Source organism: Psittacula echo (assembly GCF_963264785.1).
Source record: "Psittacula echo genome assembly, chromosome: 16".
NCBI classification, from domain to species: Eukaryota; Metazoa; Chordata; class Aves; order Psittaciformes; family Psittacidae; genus Psittacula; species Psittacula echo.
In genome coordinates this window covers 451,226-465,108 of record NC_137752.1, presented here as the reverse complement: position 1 = coordinate 465,108, position 13,883 = coordinate 451,226, and the positions used below count along the sequence as shown (strand labels likewise).

Genomic DNA, 13,883 nt, shown 5'->3' with positions numbered 1-13,883 from the left:
CCGTGGGGCTCTGTGTGCTGCTCCCACACAGCTCTGTGCTCAGTGCCTCAGTTTCTCTGCAGGAAAACAGGCTTCTCCCCGCTCCCCAGGGCTGCGCTGGGTTCGGCACAATAGCAAACCTCCACGTTATTATTCTGGGGGAGGAAAGCAGCATTACTCAGAGCCAGGATTGCTAATAACACACTAAATATAGCGCCTTCCATCTCCAGAGTACATTCTGAACTCGAGTTCATGAGCCCTAACCCTCTCCCGAGGCAGGGGCCAGGGCACCAGCCAGCACTCCTGTGTGAGCAGGGATCCGGGAGAGCAACAGGACAATGTTCCCGTGGATGCTTCTGCCTGGAGGCGCTTCCCATGCAATGGAAGGAGCAGGTGTCCGGTCAGTCCCTCCTGAGCTCGCGCAGGTCGAGGGGGATGGGGGCCGCAGGCTGAGGTTCCGGTGCGGGCGGGCAGTGTGGGACCGGCTCCTGCAGCCTCTCGGTGATGGTGGGAAGCGGCTGCTTCTCCCACTCGCCCTGCAAGGGAGTTCAGCACCATGAGACCGAGCCAGGGCTTTGGTACTCAGAGAGTCCGTTTTCTCCCTATGTGTAAAAATGATCTTTGACACTTAAGGTGTTTCTCACCCAAACCAGGATGTTTTCTTATGAAATGTTACTAATTTTATCTGTATTGTAGAAGCACCTACACCTCCCCTTAGCAGGTCAGACATCTGCAGTGCACCATGTTGTACAAACCCACCACGCTTAGGGAGCTTCCACCCCAGAAAACGTTACCCACCAAATCAGATGGAGACGACTCAAACCACGGAGTCGCACCGAGCCTCAGCTCAGGCCTGAAAAGCGCTGTCTCCCAGGTGCCAGCAGGAAGGTTGCTTGGAGGTGATGCTTGCACCATGCATGTTCATGGGCAGCTGCTGCAGAGCAGGAGGATGCAACAGCCTGGAGAGGTGCTGCGGGGCTGTCACAACCATCAGGGCCCAAGGTGACCACAGCTGGGGCAAATGCCCTGCTCTGTGTGTGCATGGGGGCATCTCGTCCTGGCGAGGTTCCCTGCAAGGAGCAATCTGCCAGGGTCAGACAGTGCCGAGAGCTGAGCTCCCGAGCAGGATCTAGCCCAGATGTTGTGTGTTGGTCCAGGTTGGAGCCTGGCTGAGGGGCTGTGAGGGCACCGCAGGTGCGGGCTTGGCTCTGGTTGGGTGATGCCGCAGGTTGGCTGTGCCGCAGTGTGAGCAGGAGGGGGGATTCTGCATGGGGAGCGAGAGCCATGAGTCACAGCAAGAGGGAAGCTGAAGTTGTGTTCAGATGAAATGTCTTATTGCATGGCAAGTGAAACGGGCAAACCCTGGGAAAGGTGGAGGGTGATGGGCTCACGGGAGGGACTGGAGAGGGGACATCACTGCAGGGGACCATGGGCTGGAGAAACAACTGTTTTCCTGCACCCTTATTGCTTAAAAGAGCAGTTAATGGTGTTCAGGGTGAGCCTGCTCCAGTTCTGGGCCCCAGCCTGAGCCTGCCATCTGCCCTGCCAATGCATCCAAACCCTGTGCTCACACCTTGCTGGCCCTTGGGGTAGGTCAGAGGCATTTAGAGTGTCTTTATAGTTGCTTTCAGTGCTTTTGAGTGGAAATTCGAATGTAGAGAGTACAGGGACTTCACTGCAAGCCCTTGTAGGTGCAGGAGACTTGGGGACAGCAAAGTCCCTGCAGCCACTCACAAGTGTTACCCTGAGATTTTGTTCAGTAATTAACAGCACTCAATCCTTCCAGAAATCTCCTCAGATTTGGGATTGCTGAACTGCAAAAACACGAGCTTAATTAGAGCTGGTGCTTTTCTCTTGGCAGAAGCAGTGTGGAATAAATGAGATATCTTAAACTGGGGCTGGCTCTGAACACACCGGCAGAGCAGGAGGGGCAGCTCTGCTCCTTCACCCTCGCTGCGATGCTCCTGACCCAATTTGTGTTGGCATCAGCTCTGCTCCTCTCAAGTCACTTCCGAGCCAACCCCCCCCCCAGCCTCTTGGAAATCAGGAGATGTGCCTGGGCCATAATTAAGAGGCTTAACTCATAATTCTGCTGCTGCACGAAACTTCTGCACCTTGCCTTTCCCTGCAGTGGAGCTCTACACGGCCAAGAGGTGCCAGGTCTCCAGCACCTGGGCTCTGGGAAAGGATTCCAAGGGACTGGAAAGGTTTCTGCCCCTTCAAAGTAGACTTTGCCAAAGGGGATTTACAGGGGCAGAAAGCTGATGATCTGATACAATCGGCTCCTCATCCTCCAGTGCTGCGGTGGATAGCACTGGATGCAGAAATAGCGTATCGCGTAAGTTTATTACACTGATGAATGGTGTTGGGAGCTGATGGTGATAGGGACCGTCAGTGGTTTTAAATGCTCACCACCATCAGTCGTGGCCATCACCGCTGGGCCTGGTTTTCATTTAAAGATCCCACAGCCCTTTATCCTTCACGTTCTGCCTGGTCACTGCGTTTGGAGGCTGCACAGATGCTGTGAGTGATGTGCTCACTTTGCTGGGACCTGATGTGCTTTGCCAAAACCCTAAAACCCCCCTCACGCTTCTCCTTGGTTCTGGAGCCAGACCTGCTGAAATGCTCAGCAGCCTCCAAACCGCCTCAGGCAAATGCAGCTCTGAGCCTGGCCGGGCACAGCCACGGTGGCTCCGGCCAGGTTCTTCTAAGCACCAGTGCTGGGCTCAGTGTCCTGCTGCCGCCAGCATTCCCCAAGCAGCTCCAGCTCCCTGCCCTGAGCCCGCTGGGAGCAGCCTTGTCCTGAGCTTTTAAAAGCTGCCTTTTACCTGTGCCAGGAGTTGCTCTGCTGGACTGGCTGTGACACTGTACATACCGGGAACTGGACAGCAGAGGATTTGTTGCAGTGCATTGAGATCGGAGCAAAGCTGTAGAGGGATTTCAGCACATCCCTGTTGAACGTGTTCCAGGGGACGGAGTAAAATTGCTGTGGGACGGAGACCTGCGGACACGTGCACACCTCCTCATCGTTAAACCTGAAGGTAGGAGAAAAGTGACACTGAGAGGCAGTGGCACTGTCCCCTGTCAGCACTGGATGTGTCAAGTTCTCCCTGCTTAAAGCTCAGCCTGAAACACCTCTGAAGTTGGTGCTGAGAGCAAGGAGAGCCCAGCACAGCTGGCAGCTCCATGGGGAGATCTGGGACTGCCTGTGAGCAGGACACCCTGTGCAAGGGCAGCATCTCACACCTTGCACTGTGGGTGAGTGGGCTGCAGCCTGCTGCCCTGGCAAGGATGCTTGGAGTCTGCCTTGGGTTACAACAAGCACTTTGCACACACTGACACTTGCTGGGAAGTCTCTTTCTGGGAATTCTCTCCCTTCCCGGCTGTTCTCTCCTTAAATCCCTGGGTTTGGCTGCTTGTGCTGGGGCTGGGGAGGGCAGGGCTGTGCCCCAGCTCCTGAACCTGCACTGCTCACATGCCCCCCATGCTCACTGCGCAGCCAGCGCCTCAGAGCCTGCGCTGAGCTTTTTCCCAGTGTCACAGGCCAAGGGTGCTGCCGTGTCCCTCTCCCCTGAGCACAGCCGGTACCTGTTGACAAGGTTGAAGTACCGGTGCAGGTAGCCCGGATCCACAGCACTTTTGCAGAGCTCCAGCTGGGTCCGGGGGTAGTAGTGCACGTAGTTCACACACATCTCCTCCAGGATGCCGAACCCTCCCTGTGCACAGACGCCACGGTCCGGCTCTGCCCTGCTAGGGCACAGAGCTCACATCCGTGTGCACACACTTCTATAGATGCACCCCTTCATGTGCAGAGTGGGCAGTGTTCTGCTCATCTGCCTGTTATGCAAGGACAGACTTTGAGGCTAGATCGTGTGTTTTACAGTAAAATGCAGATTTCCTATAATCCCTTTGCTATATTTAGCTTTGTGTCTGTTGATGGTACCTCTGACAGGCTCTTTTTTTACTCCCTATGTAATAAAATAACATGAACTGTCAAAAAATGCCACTTCTCTTTAATTACAATTAATCCCCAGTGGAACAGTGTGTGATGGGAATTAGTGACACATGCTGCTTCTCAATTAGCTCCTTGGCATCCTGCTGCAGGCAGCAGAGCCCTGTGGGCTCACTCCTTTACCACCCTCCCCCTGGGTTCTGGCTGTGATTCAGCCTGGGCTCATGCAGGTGCCCGTTTACTGGGTGTCCCCAGCCCTGGGGTGCAGCACAGGCCAGACCCTGCACTCACCACAGTGGCTCGGCTCCGGTCCTCCGTGTTGTATGTGCAGGTCGTGATGAGCTCGTCACCCTGCAGGGTTCAGAGACACGTGTGGGTGTCAGAGCGCGGCGTTTCCTGTCTCTGACCAGGGGATCAGGGAGCTCGGAGCGTAGCAGATCTCTGTTCCCTGCAGAGGAGCAGCCCCCGAGGCAGCCTGTTCCCTCCAGCACCGCTGCAGTGCTGCGGGAGCGCCGGCTGCATCCCCCGAGGAGATTCCCTTGGGCAGCATCCCAGGGATGGCATCTCCCACTTTGCTTACTTTTTAAGTCTTTGCAGGGCTGGAGCACCTAAACCCGTTCACTTCAGCAGCATTTTGAATTGCCAAACCTGGACCCTACTTGATGGCACAACTGCCTCCCTGGCACGGTCAGTGCTGGAGCCCACAGGGACAACCTGGAGCACAGCCTGGGTATGGTTTCAATGGGTGCTGTGTCTTTTGAGTAGGTCTTGAAGCACAATGTCTCCTGTAGGTACCCTTCACTCTGCAGCCAGGTCCTTTCTCACCCACACAGCCTCGGGGCACTCCCAGCCTCTGTTTTACCACCCTTTCCCAACACATTTTCTGCCAAAGCTCTTCTTCCACAGGGAAGGAGATACCATCTCCAGTGCATGCATGGGTTGCCCTCACACCCCGAGGAGCCTCCATTTGCTAGAGGAAGCCCAGCTAAATGAGGTGCTTCATTTAGCTCCCAGCACTGTTGATTTGCCCACACACCGGTTTTGTGCCATATGAGATGGGCCCTGGTGTCCCCGAGGCATCCACACAGGGGTGGGAGATGTGACTGGGGACACAGGGATCCTGTCCTCCTGCAGCCCCCTGAGGAGGGGATGAGGTGATGTAAAGGGGGGGCTCGGGCTGCAGGGTCATGGGAAGCTTTTTGTGCTGTCTGGGTTTTGGAGCTACTCACTGGAAAAACGGAAACCACCTCCTTCAGCATGCGGATATCCTGGAGGGAAGGAAGGGGCCGTGTCAGGGCAAGGTGGTGGCTCTGTGCACAGGGCACCTGCGGGTGATGCCTCATGGGACCCCCTCCCACCCCTGCAGACCCCGTACCTGGAAGTGGGGGCTGTAGTGATCGTCTGAGTTCACGACCTGCTGCTCCCGCCCATCCCGAGACAGCACCGTCAACACTTTCCTTCCTGCCAGGTGAGTGTGGAGCTGGGAGGCGAAGATGCGGATGCCGGCAGCAGGCAGAGCCTGTGGGAAGGATGACTCAAGCCCCTGTCCCTGACCCCATCCCTCGCCCATCTCTGCTCTGGAGCATCCCCTTGTTGTGTGCTCAGGACCAGCCATCCCCACACTGGCTCCCACACCAGGGTTTGGGATGGCACAAATGATCCCTTTTGGGTAAGCCCTACAAAAAACGCCTACTAAAGCTTCCCTGAGAGGAAGGAAGGCACTTTGAAAACATCTTTGAGAGAGCTCTTGGTGAGCTCCTAGGAAGCAGATGCCAGTGTTCCCATCACCATGGGGGAAAGCACCACTGGGGCACAGCCAGCTTGGCAGTAATTTTTATGGGAATGGTACCTTAGGGAGCGGAGCAGATGGCTCCCCAGGAGAGCTGCTTTGAGGGGGACTCAGCGCATCCCAACCAGCTGCTCACTGTTTGTTCTACATGGCAGGTTTTTCTTTCCACTGCTACCTTATAGTAAGGTGCTCAGGGACTTTAAAACTGGGAATAGGGAGCCCAGAGCTTTGTGCCGTATCACTGCTGTCTGGGACCCAGGAAAAGGCATTTGCAACCTCTCTTCTCCAAGGCAAAGCAGGGCAGAGAGGATGGGGACTCACCAGCTGGGTGCACTTGTCGGTGCAATAGCCTGTGAGGACGAAGGCGTCCTCGCCCGGGGGAATGGCCATCACCGGTGTGTAGACCAAGCCCAGCTCCATGATGCCGGCATCATGACGGCGCAGGGTGGCCGTGTAATAGAGGCGGATCCCTGAGGAGTCACGGCGACCTGCCAGGTGAGAGGACAAAGCTGCGGGTGGAGATGGGCACCAGCCTCTTGTGCCGCTTCTTCATGGATGCAGTTTTATATCCCAGGTATTTTCAAGCAAGTCTATTGAGAGTCTATTGGCCCCAGATGCGTGCCTGGTCCCCTGGAGAGGTCACCAACCTGAGGTTGAATTTCTCCCAAGAGAGTAAGGTAAGGAGTGCCTTTGGAGAGCCCAGGGCAGAAGGGCAGATCACAGCATGCTTTGGAGAACTCCCCCAGAAATATGGCTCATTGCATCTTCTTAACTGATGCATCCAAAAAGCTAAGGCCATGCTGTTATTTACTGGGGGCTGGCAGGAGGAAACATCCCTGCAGAGCAAGTACTCCTTGCATTTGGAAATCTTCTGGTCCCTCTTGCATTTGAGTTTGCTCCATTTAACCTCCCCTCAGGAGCTGGTGGGAGCTGGAGAAGACCCTGTGCCCATGATGTGCCCTGGCAGATATGGACTGTGGGGCAGTGGAAGCAGCAGCGAGCTCTGCTGAGACGCAAAGCTGAGCTCTGGCTCCCACTTGCTACCCAGCTTTGTGAACAAAGGGAAAGAACAGGATCAGTCGGTCAGGAGGGGTCAGGCCAGCTCTGAATTCCCTGTCTCTGGGCTGGAGCCACCCAGGGATAAGAATAACAGGGGAAACACTATTGGTCAACATGCAAAAGCAGAATAATTATGAGAGATGCGAGCTCTGTATTTATAGAAGTGTTTCTTCTTGAGTTGCTGAATGTGCTGTGATTGATCTACAGTACATATGCTCTGGTTTCCTAAAAATATACTTGGGTAGTCAAGAAGCTACTTGGGTTTATGTTAATGAAGAAACTGAGTTGTTTGTAATCCTTTTTTTTTTTTTCCCAAATGTGTCTCCTGACGATGCCATGAAGCAGGAGCACCAGTGAAACAACATCTCAGCTCCCCCATCCCAGGCAGGCTGTTGCTGTCTCTCTGGTGACTGGCTCTGAGCTCAGCCCCACCACCACTGCCTTGCACAGACCCTGGAGGGGCACCCTGTGAGGCTCAGCTAGGCACTGGTGATCCCAGCCCTTCAGGAACACTGTGCAGGGCAGGTTTCTGCCCTTGAGGATCAGCCAGGCTCCCTTCTCCAAGCGTCCCTCCAGCTGCTGGGCAGGCAGGAGGATGTGGGCAACCTGCAGTGAGGACGGCTTTGCTGAGACCCCAAAGGCAGCAGCTTGGGGGGGATTTAATACATTCCTCCTGCTAGGACTGGTCTGGGCTATCACGTCTCCAGAAAGTTGGCTATGATTTTGGCCAGGTTTCTCCTGTGTGGAATGTGGAGCGTCCCCAGCAGGGTGGCATTCCCTGGCTTTACCTGACACTTGTCAAGCATCACCCATCACACACTCACCCTTAAATATCAGGGGATTGTGGTAATGAACCTCGAGGCGCAAGTATCTGGAGGAGCCTGGGCCACCAAAGGCAATACCTGCTTCTTCGGGGTAGTAGAAAGCCTGGAAGCAGAGGAAGGGTGTTAGGAGAGATGTGAGAGATATGAGATGGCTTTCCTGAGGACAGGGCTGAAAAGTGAAATGTCTGGGCATAATCCTGACCCCCACTGTGTGCTGAGGGACATTAGTTGTGCTCTTGGTTGTGCTTGGAGAGCTGGCCTTGCTTCCAAAAGCTTCATGCGTGCCAACATGCACATGCAATGGCATAACTACTGAGCAGGGGCATCACACTGACCTGTGGTGGGTGGGCTGGGGTGAGGTGAGGTGGAAACTCGGACGCATCCATGGGAAGGATGGGGAGATCAGGCAGAGCTGCATCCAAATGGGCAACCAGCATGGGGCAATCCCAAGGTGCAAGCAGGAAGGGTGGGGAGGGAGCAGGAATGCACCCATGGTGCTGGTCCCATCTCACACCCACCTGCGCTCCCATGGCCCACGCCGCAAGCACGTGCCTGCAGTAGCTGAGCCGCTCTGGCTTCATCTTGGAGTCACAGGGCCCATTGTAGTGGGGGAAGCTGTCAAACTCGGCAGCGCACTGGAAGACTTCTATGTGATGGACCAAGGCCTCGTTGCCCACCGTGATCACTGGCTTATACTGCAAAGCAGCACCCAAGGAGAATGCATTAAGAGCATTTGCTGGATCTCATTCCCGGCGGCTGCTGCCTGTGCAGGCTCCACCAGAAGCCCAAGGCAGGGATGCTGCTGCCCATTACTGAATGGGGACAATTTCAGTTGCATGATGGGGAGGGAAGGTTGTGCTGGGCATGAGCTATCAATGGCCAAGAGCTCTTGACTGGGTTTGGGATCGCCCCAGAGTCCACCACAACCCACAGAGAAACATCACATCCGTTCTCCAGTGACAGATGCACCTGATCAGCAGAAGATCTTCATCTGCTTTGTGATGGCCGAGTCCTTTGCCAGTTTTCAGGGCTGGGGTGACCCTGGGGACATTGCAGTTTCCTGCAGAGGGTCCTTGTCCCCTTGCAGTACCCAGCTACTGGGTTTTGATTATAGCCAACAGCTGCTTGGGGCACAGAGGGGGATTTGGGGTAGAAAGAGACTTCAAATAAGCCCAAGGAAGGGCTCTGGCAGCGGGAAGGGAGCAGGAGTTACGCACTTTTTACTTGCACACAGATGATTCATTTCACACCATCTGCTGGGGAGAAAATCCTCCTCCCGAGTTTGCCTTTCCAGCATCATCTCTACCCTGTAAACGGCTACGCTATCGCTTTGATCAGATTCTCCCTCTCCCACTGTGTGCTTTGGCCCCGGGTGAACGAGGGCACACTCCGAGCCTGGACAGGGTGACCGTTGCTATCGATGCTCTGCCAGCAGCTCGAGATGGGCCTCAGACCAACCTCACCCTGCCCTTCCCTGGGCCCAGGCTGCCATCATGGCTCACTGTGAGCCACAATCCTGCCTGCACGGCTCACTGTGTGCCATGATCCTGCCTGCACGGCTCACTGTGTGCCATTATCCTGCTACAAGTCTGCCCTGACAGCTACAGCTCTGCCTCCTGCAGGGATCAGCTTTGTAAGGGAGCTGTGTTGAGCCTGCTCTGGCACTTGCTCACTGTGCTGGGTGGGAAGTCACCAGGCTGTCACCCATTCTGGGCTCTCTAGGAGATGTAAGGATGCTACTGGCTGGTGCGATGGCTCTGGGAAATGGTTTGGTACCGTGCTGGGAACACGTCTGGGTCTGAAAGCCTTCCTGTGAAAGGGTGGGGAAGAGGCGAACTTTGCAGTGTAGCTGAATGTGAACACAATGGCTGATCTGGACCAGGGAAGGCAACCCCCTTCTCCTGCCTCTTACCATGATAATGTGGTGCTTGGGGAAGCCATGTGGGAGCTCCGCCATGTAACACCAGTAGGTTGTCTCCTGGCTGGGAATGACAATGTCAGGGGCTGTTATCTCCATGGTCTTCGTGTCACTGGGCAGCTCGGGGATGGTGATGTTGGGCTTTAGCAGCTGTACCCTCTGCAGTCCTCTGTGGATGGCAGAGATGTTGATGGCTTGGAGGGAATGGACTGGTTTCTCCAGGATCCCGTAGATGAGGTGCACGGTGCCATCCTGAAGAGAGAGGAAAGTGTATCAGGCAGTTTTTCATGCAGGATCATGAGCTGCATGGACTATCAGCACCAGCACTGGTGTTATGAATCCAGGAATGTGCCTCTCGACACATTTTGACACATGACCTCACTGGTAGTTCACTTTGCTGTCCTAAGACTGTAGATTACAGGGCATTCCTTTGGCTGACATGATCACAGAGGGTTTCCTGCCAGCTGGGAGAGTCTGAAGTTTCCTTTGGGTGGCATCAGTAAAGGTAACATCTCCTCTCCGCTCTTTCAGAGCCTCTCGTCCCTCCTGAGCTGAAGGCTAGGAAAGCCACGTCAGGGCTCATCCCACCCTGCAGTCCCAGCCTTGCCCCCAGGGAGCAACCTGGGGAGGAATAGCAGAAACAAAACTTCCCCCTCAATCCTCCCTTTCTCCAGCTTCTCTTGGGGGGTATCACAAGAAGCTCTGCTGAAAGCCTACTGCAAGCAAGGAAGTTGCTGCTGAACCCAGGGAGCTCTGGACAGGAGATCAGAAAGAAAGGAAAAAGAGCTTAACTTTTCCTTAAAGGACTAGAGAACAGAGACCTGCAAGTCTTTTCCCAGTTCACACAGCAGGTTTTTTCCTTCCAGGGCTCTCTGTTTCGGCAGGCGGTAGACGTTTCTCACCACACAACAAGCTTCTGAAAACCAGCAACAGAAAGTCGAGGGTGCTCTGTGCCCACGCTGGCTTTAAAATATCCTGCCCACCAAAGGCTTTCATCTGCAAGGAGCCTTGCACCAATTCCTGCCTGCACCTGGGTCCATGGCTGAGACCCTGAAGCTCTTTGACATCTCTGCTGGGAAGGTTTTTCCATATCCCATCTCACAGGTGAGTGGTGAATGCAGACCCCAAACCACACACAAGTGCACTGCAGCAGTTCTGCCTGCCTCCAGCTCCTGCCATTCCCCTCTTTGCCTCCCATTGAACACCACCAACACCTTTTTGTAACACTCCAAACAGTTGTCTCCAGACTGCAAACCAGAGTGATGCAGAAGGGTATTTATATAGACCTAACACATGCTTAACAGGAGGGGATGATGCAAATGAGCTAAAATCTACACTTTATAGAGGTTTATAAGGGGTTGTAAATAGATCCTGCCAAACATTACTCATGTCCCAGGACTGACATCTGTAGCATGCTTCCCTTCTGCCCTAGACAGCACAAACACTTGATGCTGTCCCTGAAACGAAGCACTGGTCAGGTACAACCGTGCAGGTTGGGTTTGGAGCTCTGCCCAGGGTGATGTTGTACCTCTATGAGATAGTCCTTGGGGTCACAGGTGCTGAAGGCTCTTCTGAAGAGGAGGTAGAGACCCTCAGGAGCCCTCCAGGCCCCGAGGAGCTGGTAGTCCTGCTGCGAGTCCATGTGGAGCTGCCCCTGGGCATCACTCCAGGCATCCTGTGGGAGGAAGAGCACGCGCTCAGTGGGAACCGGGCGCTGACCACCGGCGGCACTGCATCGTGAGTCCTCCTGCTCGCCCTCCACGTCCCAAGGTGGAGAGAGCCTGTGATTTGGTTGTCCCCAGCCCTGGTCCAGCAGCCCATGGCCCCTGCCACAGGAGCCCTGTGAAATAGGTGACCCAGCAGTGACAGGCTGCAGAAAGACCTTCCCAAGTTCAGATGCATCTGGGGGAAAGCCCAGAGGGACACGGGGAGGTGTTGCATTGGTCTGGCTGTGGTTTGAGTGTACTTGGCTGGGGAAGGACCTTCAGGGGCTGATGTGCTCTGCGAGACCCCTGCCACAAAGTGCTCTCAGTTCAAACTCAGACCCTTGCTGGGCTGTAGTGTCACCCTAGAAATTGCCATGTCAAAATCCTTCATTTATTGTGGCCAGATGCTCCCGGCAGCCCAGCATGGCCTCCCCAGAACTGCTTGCTGGTGACGATGGTGACAGCCACATGGAGAAGGAGAGCAGTAGGTTACTCCTGTGCTCACGGATTTGAAGGTTTGGAATATGAAATCATGCAATAATTTGGATTTGAACAGTGCTGTTGTCTTGTTCTTTCGCAACACTCATTGATATCTTTGGTTTGCAGAGAGAAAGCACCTAGGAAGTACCTCACTGTACGTACACAAGTGGGACTGGTTCTCTTATCTTGGGGAAAAAACAGAAGAAAAAAAGAATAAAGCATCTTGGCTCCATTTCAGCCAGAAGTGTAGAGTGGTATTTCGAGAACATATTGTCCTTAGAGGGGGAGAGTGAAATCAGCTACATGAAGCTAGCATGACATTTGTCTTCGTATGAATATGGTGTGCAAATCGATCTGATAGTACATGGGGGGGTTAAGCAAATTTGGATCTTTTTAAAAGCTGACATACTTATCCAGAAGAAAGGCTGTTTGGAGAGAGAAAACCAGGGCTGCAAAGACTTACAGAAACCTCCTTGCAGGATGCTGATGCTGTTCACCAACCGAAAGAGAAAGCCCAAATGCTGCCCAGTGCTTAATGTAGTGGTGTTTTTTGTTCAATGAGCACATGAAAGCAGATTAAAAATGATCCTTTATGTTTTTTTAACATGATTCTGTGAAATACTGTAGCATTTGAGCCACCACACATTCGGAATGCTGGAAATTAGCAGGAAAACAGTACAGATAATAAGCCCTTCTTTTCATCCTTTCATTACACTGCAGCTCACACTGCAGCTGACGGTGAAAGAATGTGTTTTATGGTTAATTTCAAGTAAGCAGAGAGGTAAAATTTAACTTACTGGAAAGCTTTACATGCGGAAAAATGTGAACTGCTTTCTGCAGCCAGGCGTGGTTGCAATGAATCCTTATGTGGTGCTCTGGGGACAGGGAGCTGCTGAAGAGCAGGGGTTGTGCCTGCAACTGCCACCCCAGAGGGAAGACAAAGCAAACGGGACCCCTGACAAGCCACCAGTGCCAGGAAGGATGGGGGGTTGCAGCAGCACTGTCACATCAAACAGCAAAATGAGCCGTGTGTCCCAGGGCTGCACCAGGCGTTTGCAGGGTGCCCAGATGTGTTTGCACGTGGGGCTCCTGGTAACACTGCTGCAGGCACCGGAGTGGTTTTCCGTGCCCTGCCCATCCCTGCAGCCGTGGCAGGAGCAGCCTCTGGCTGGTGACTCCTGCACTGGCTCAGTGTCATTAATGGGAGCTGTGGTTAGCTTTTACTGTGACTGACCACAGCCCACAAGCGAACCAGGGTGTCGATGGACCCTGTGTGCGTGTGTGAGCTGGTCTGCACAGCCACTGGTAGCTCTTTAACCTAAGCACAGCAGAGAGACCCAGGCTCTGGTTCCACTCTGCCTTGCTGATGTGTTGCTGTATTTATTCTTTAGATTTAAGATCCTATGCCAAGCCCATAGTGTATACCTGATCTGTGGGTCCCTCTGGCATAGAAACCCCCAACCCCTTTGGGACCTCTTCCACCCAAGCAGCAGCAGTGGTCCAGCGTGTGCCATGCCCTGAACCAGCCCTGCTTCCAAACCACAAGCCAGATTCACCTGCAGGGATGCAGCCCCAAAGCAGTGTGCAAACACACAGCAACTCACCCCAAAGTAGGAGTTGTGCCCGTCATTCCAGAGCACGGCCAGGTCCGCGTTCTCGAACTCGCCCCTGTCCGACATTCCGAAGAGGAGCCCAAACTTCAGGTCCCTGACAAGGAGCTGGAAATGCACGGCTTGCTTGGGATAGCTAATGTTCCAGGAGAGCTCCAGCAGCCCCTGGGGATCCAGGGGCACCTTGTAGGGAAAATCACTCCCACGGGGTGCCGAGCTCTGCAGGGCCACCACCAAGATGACCAGGAACACCGCGATCATGGTGAAGTACATGGATGCCACCTCCCGCAGCTTGAAGCTGGGACAGGAGCAGGGCTTGCTCCCGGAGGTCTGCATGCTGGGCAGGATGGCACCCGCGCACCAGGCTTTGCCCATTTATGTGCTGGCCCTCCTGGGCAAGCCAGCTAAGTGAGAGACCTTAATTGCATTTGGTTGTTGGGAAATTGGACTGTTCTATTGACCCCCCAGCTCCTGGCCAAACACTTGTCATTTGCTGCTTCCCCTTAATTGGCTCTAATTGCACATGGACATTATCAATAGCAATTGAATTTGACTGGGCTGATGTT

At 54.2% G+C, this 13,883-nt stretch overlaps 1 protein-coding gene across 1 annotated transcript; it reads right to left on the bottom strand.

Annotated features, from left to right (window-relative positions):
- Positions 1-380: 380 nt before the first annotated feature.
- On the bottom strand, positions 381-13,653 carry DBH (dopamine beta-hydroxylase; the record flags this gene model as incomplete). Its single annotated transcript, XM_080630901.1, has 12 exons — positions 381-515; positions 2,855-3,014; positions 3,568-3,695; positions 4,223-4,282; positions 5,161-5,199; positions 5,307-5,450; positions 6,042-6,208; positions 7,604-7,706; positions 8,122-8,298; positions 9,516-9,773; positions 11,050-11,196; positions 13,312-13,653. 12 exons carry the CDS (start codon positions 13,651-13,653, stop codon positions 381-383), a joined length of 1,860 nt encoding a protein of 619 aa, XP_080487027.1.
- Between the last annotated feature and the right edge of the window lie 230 nt (positions 13,654-13,883).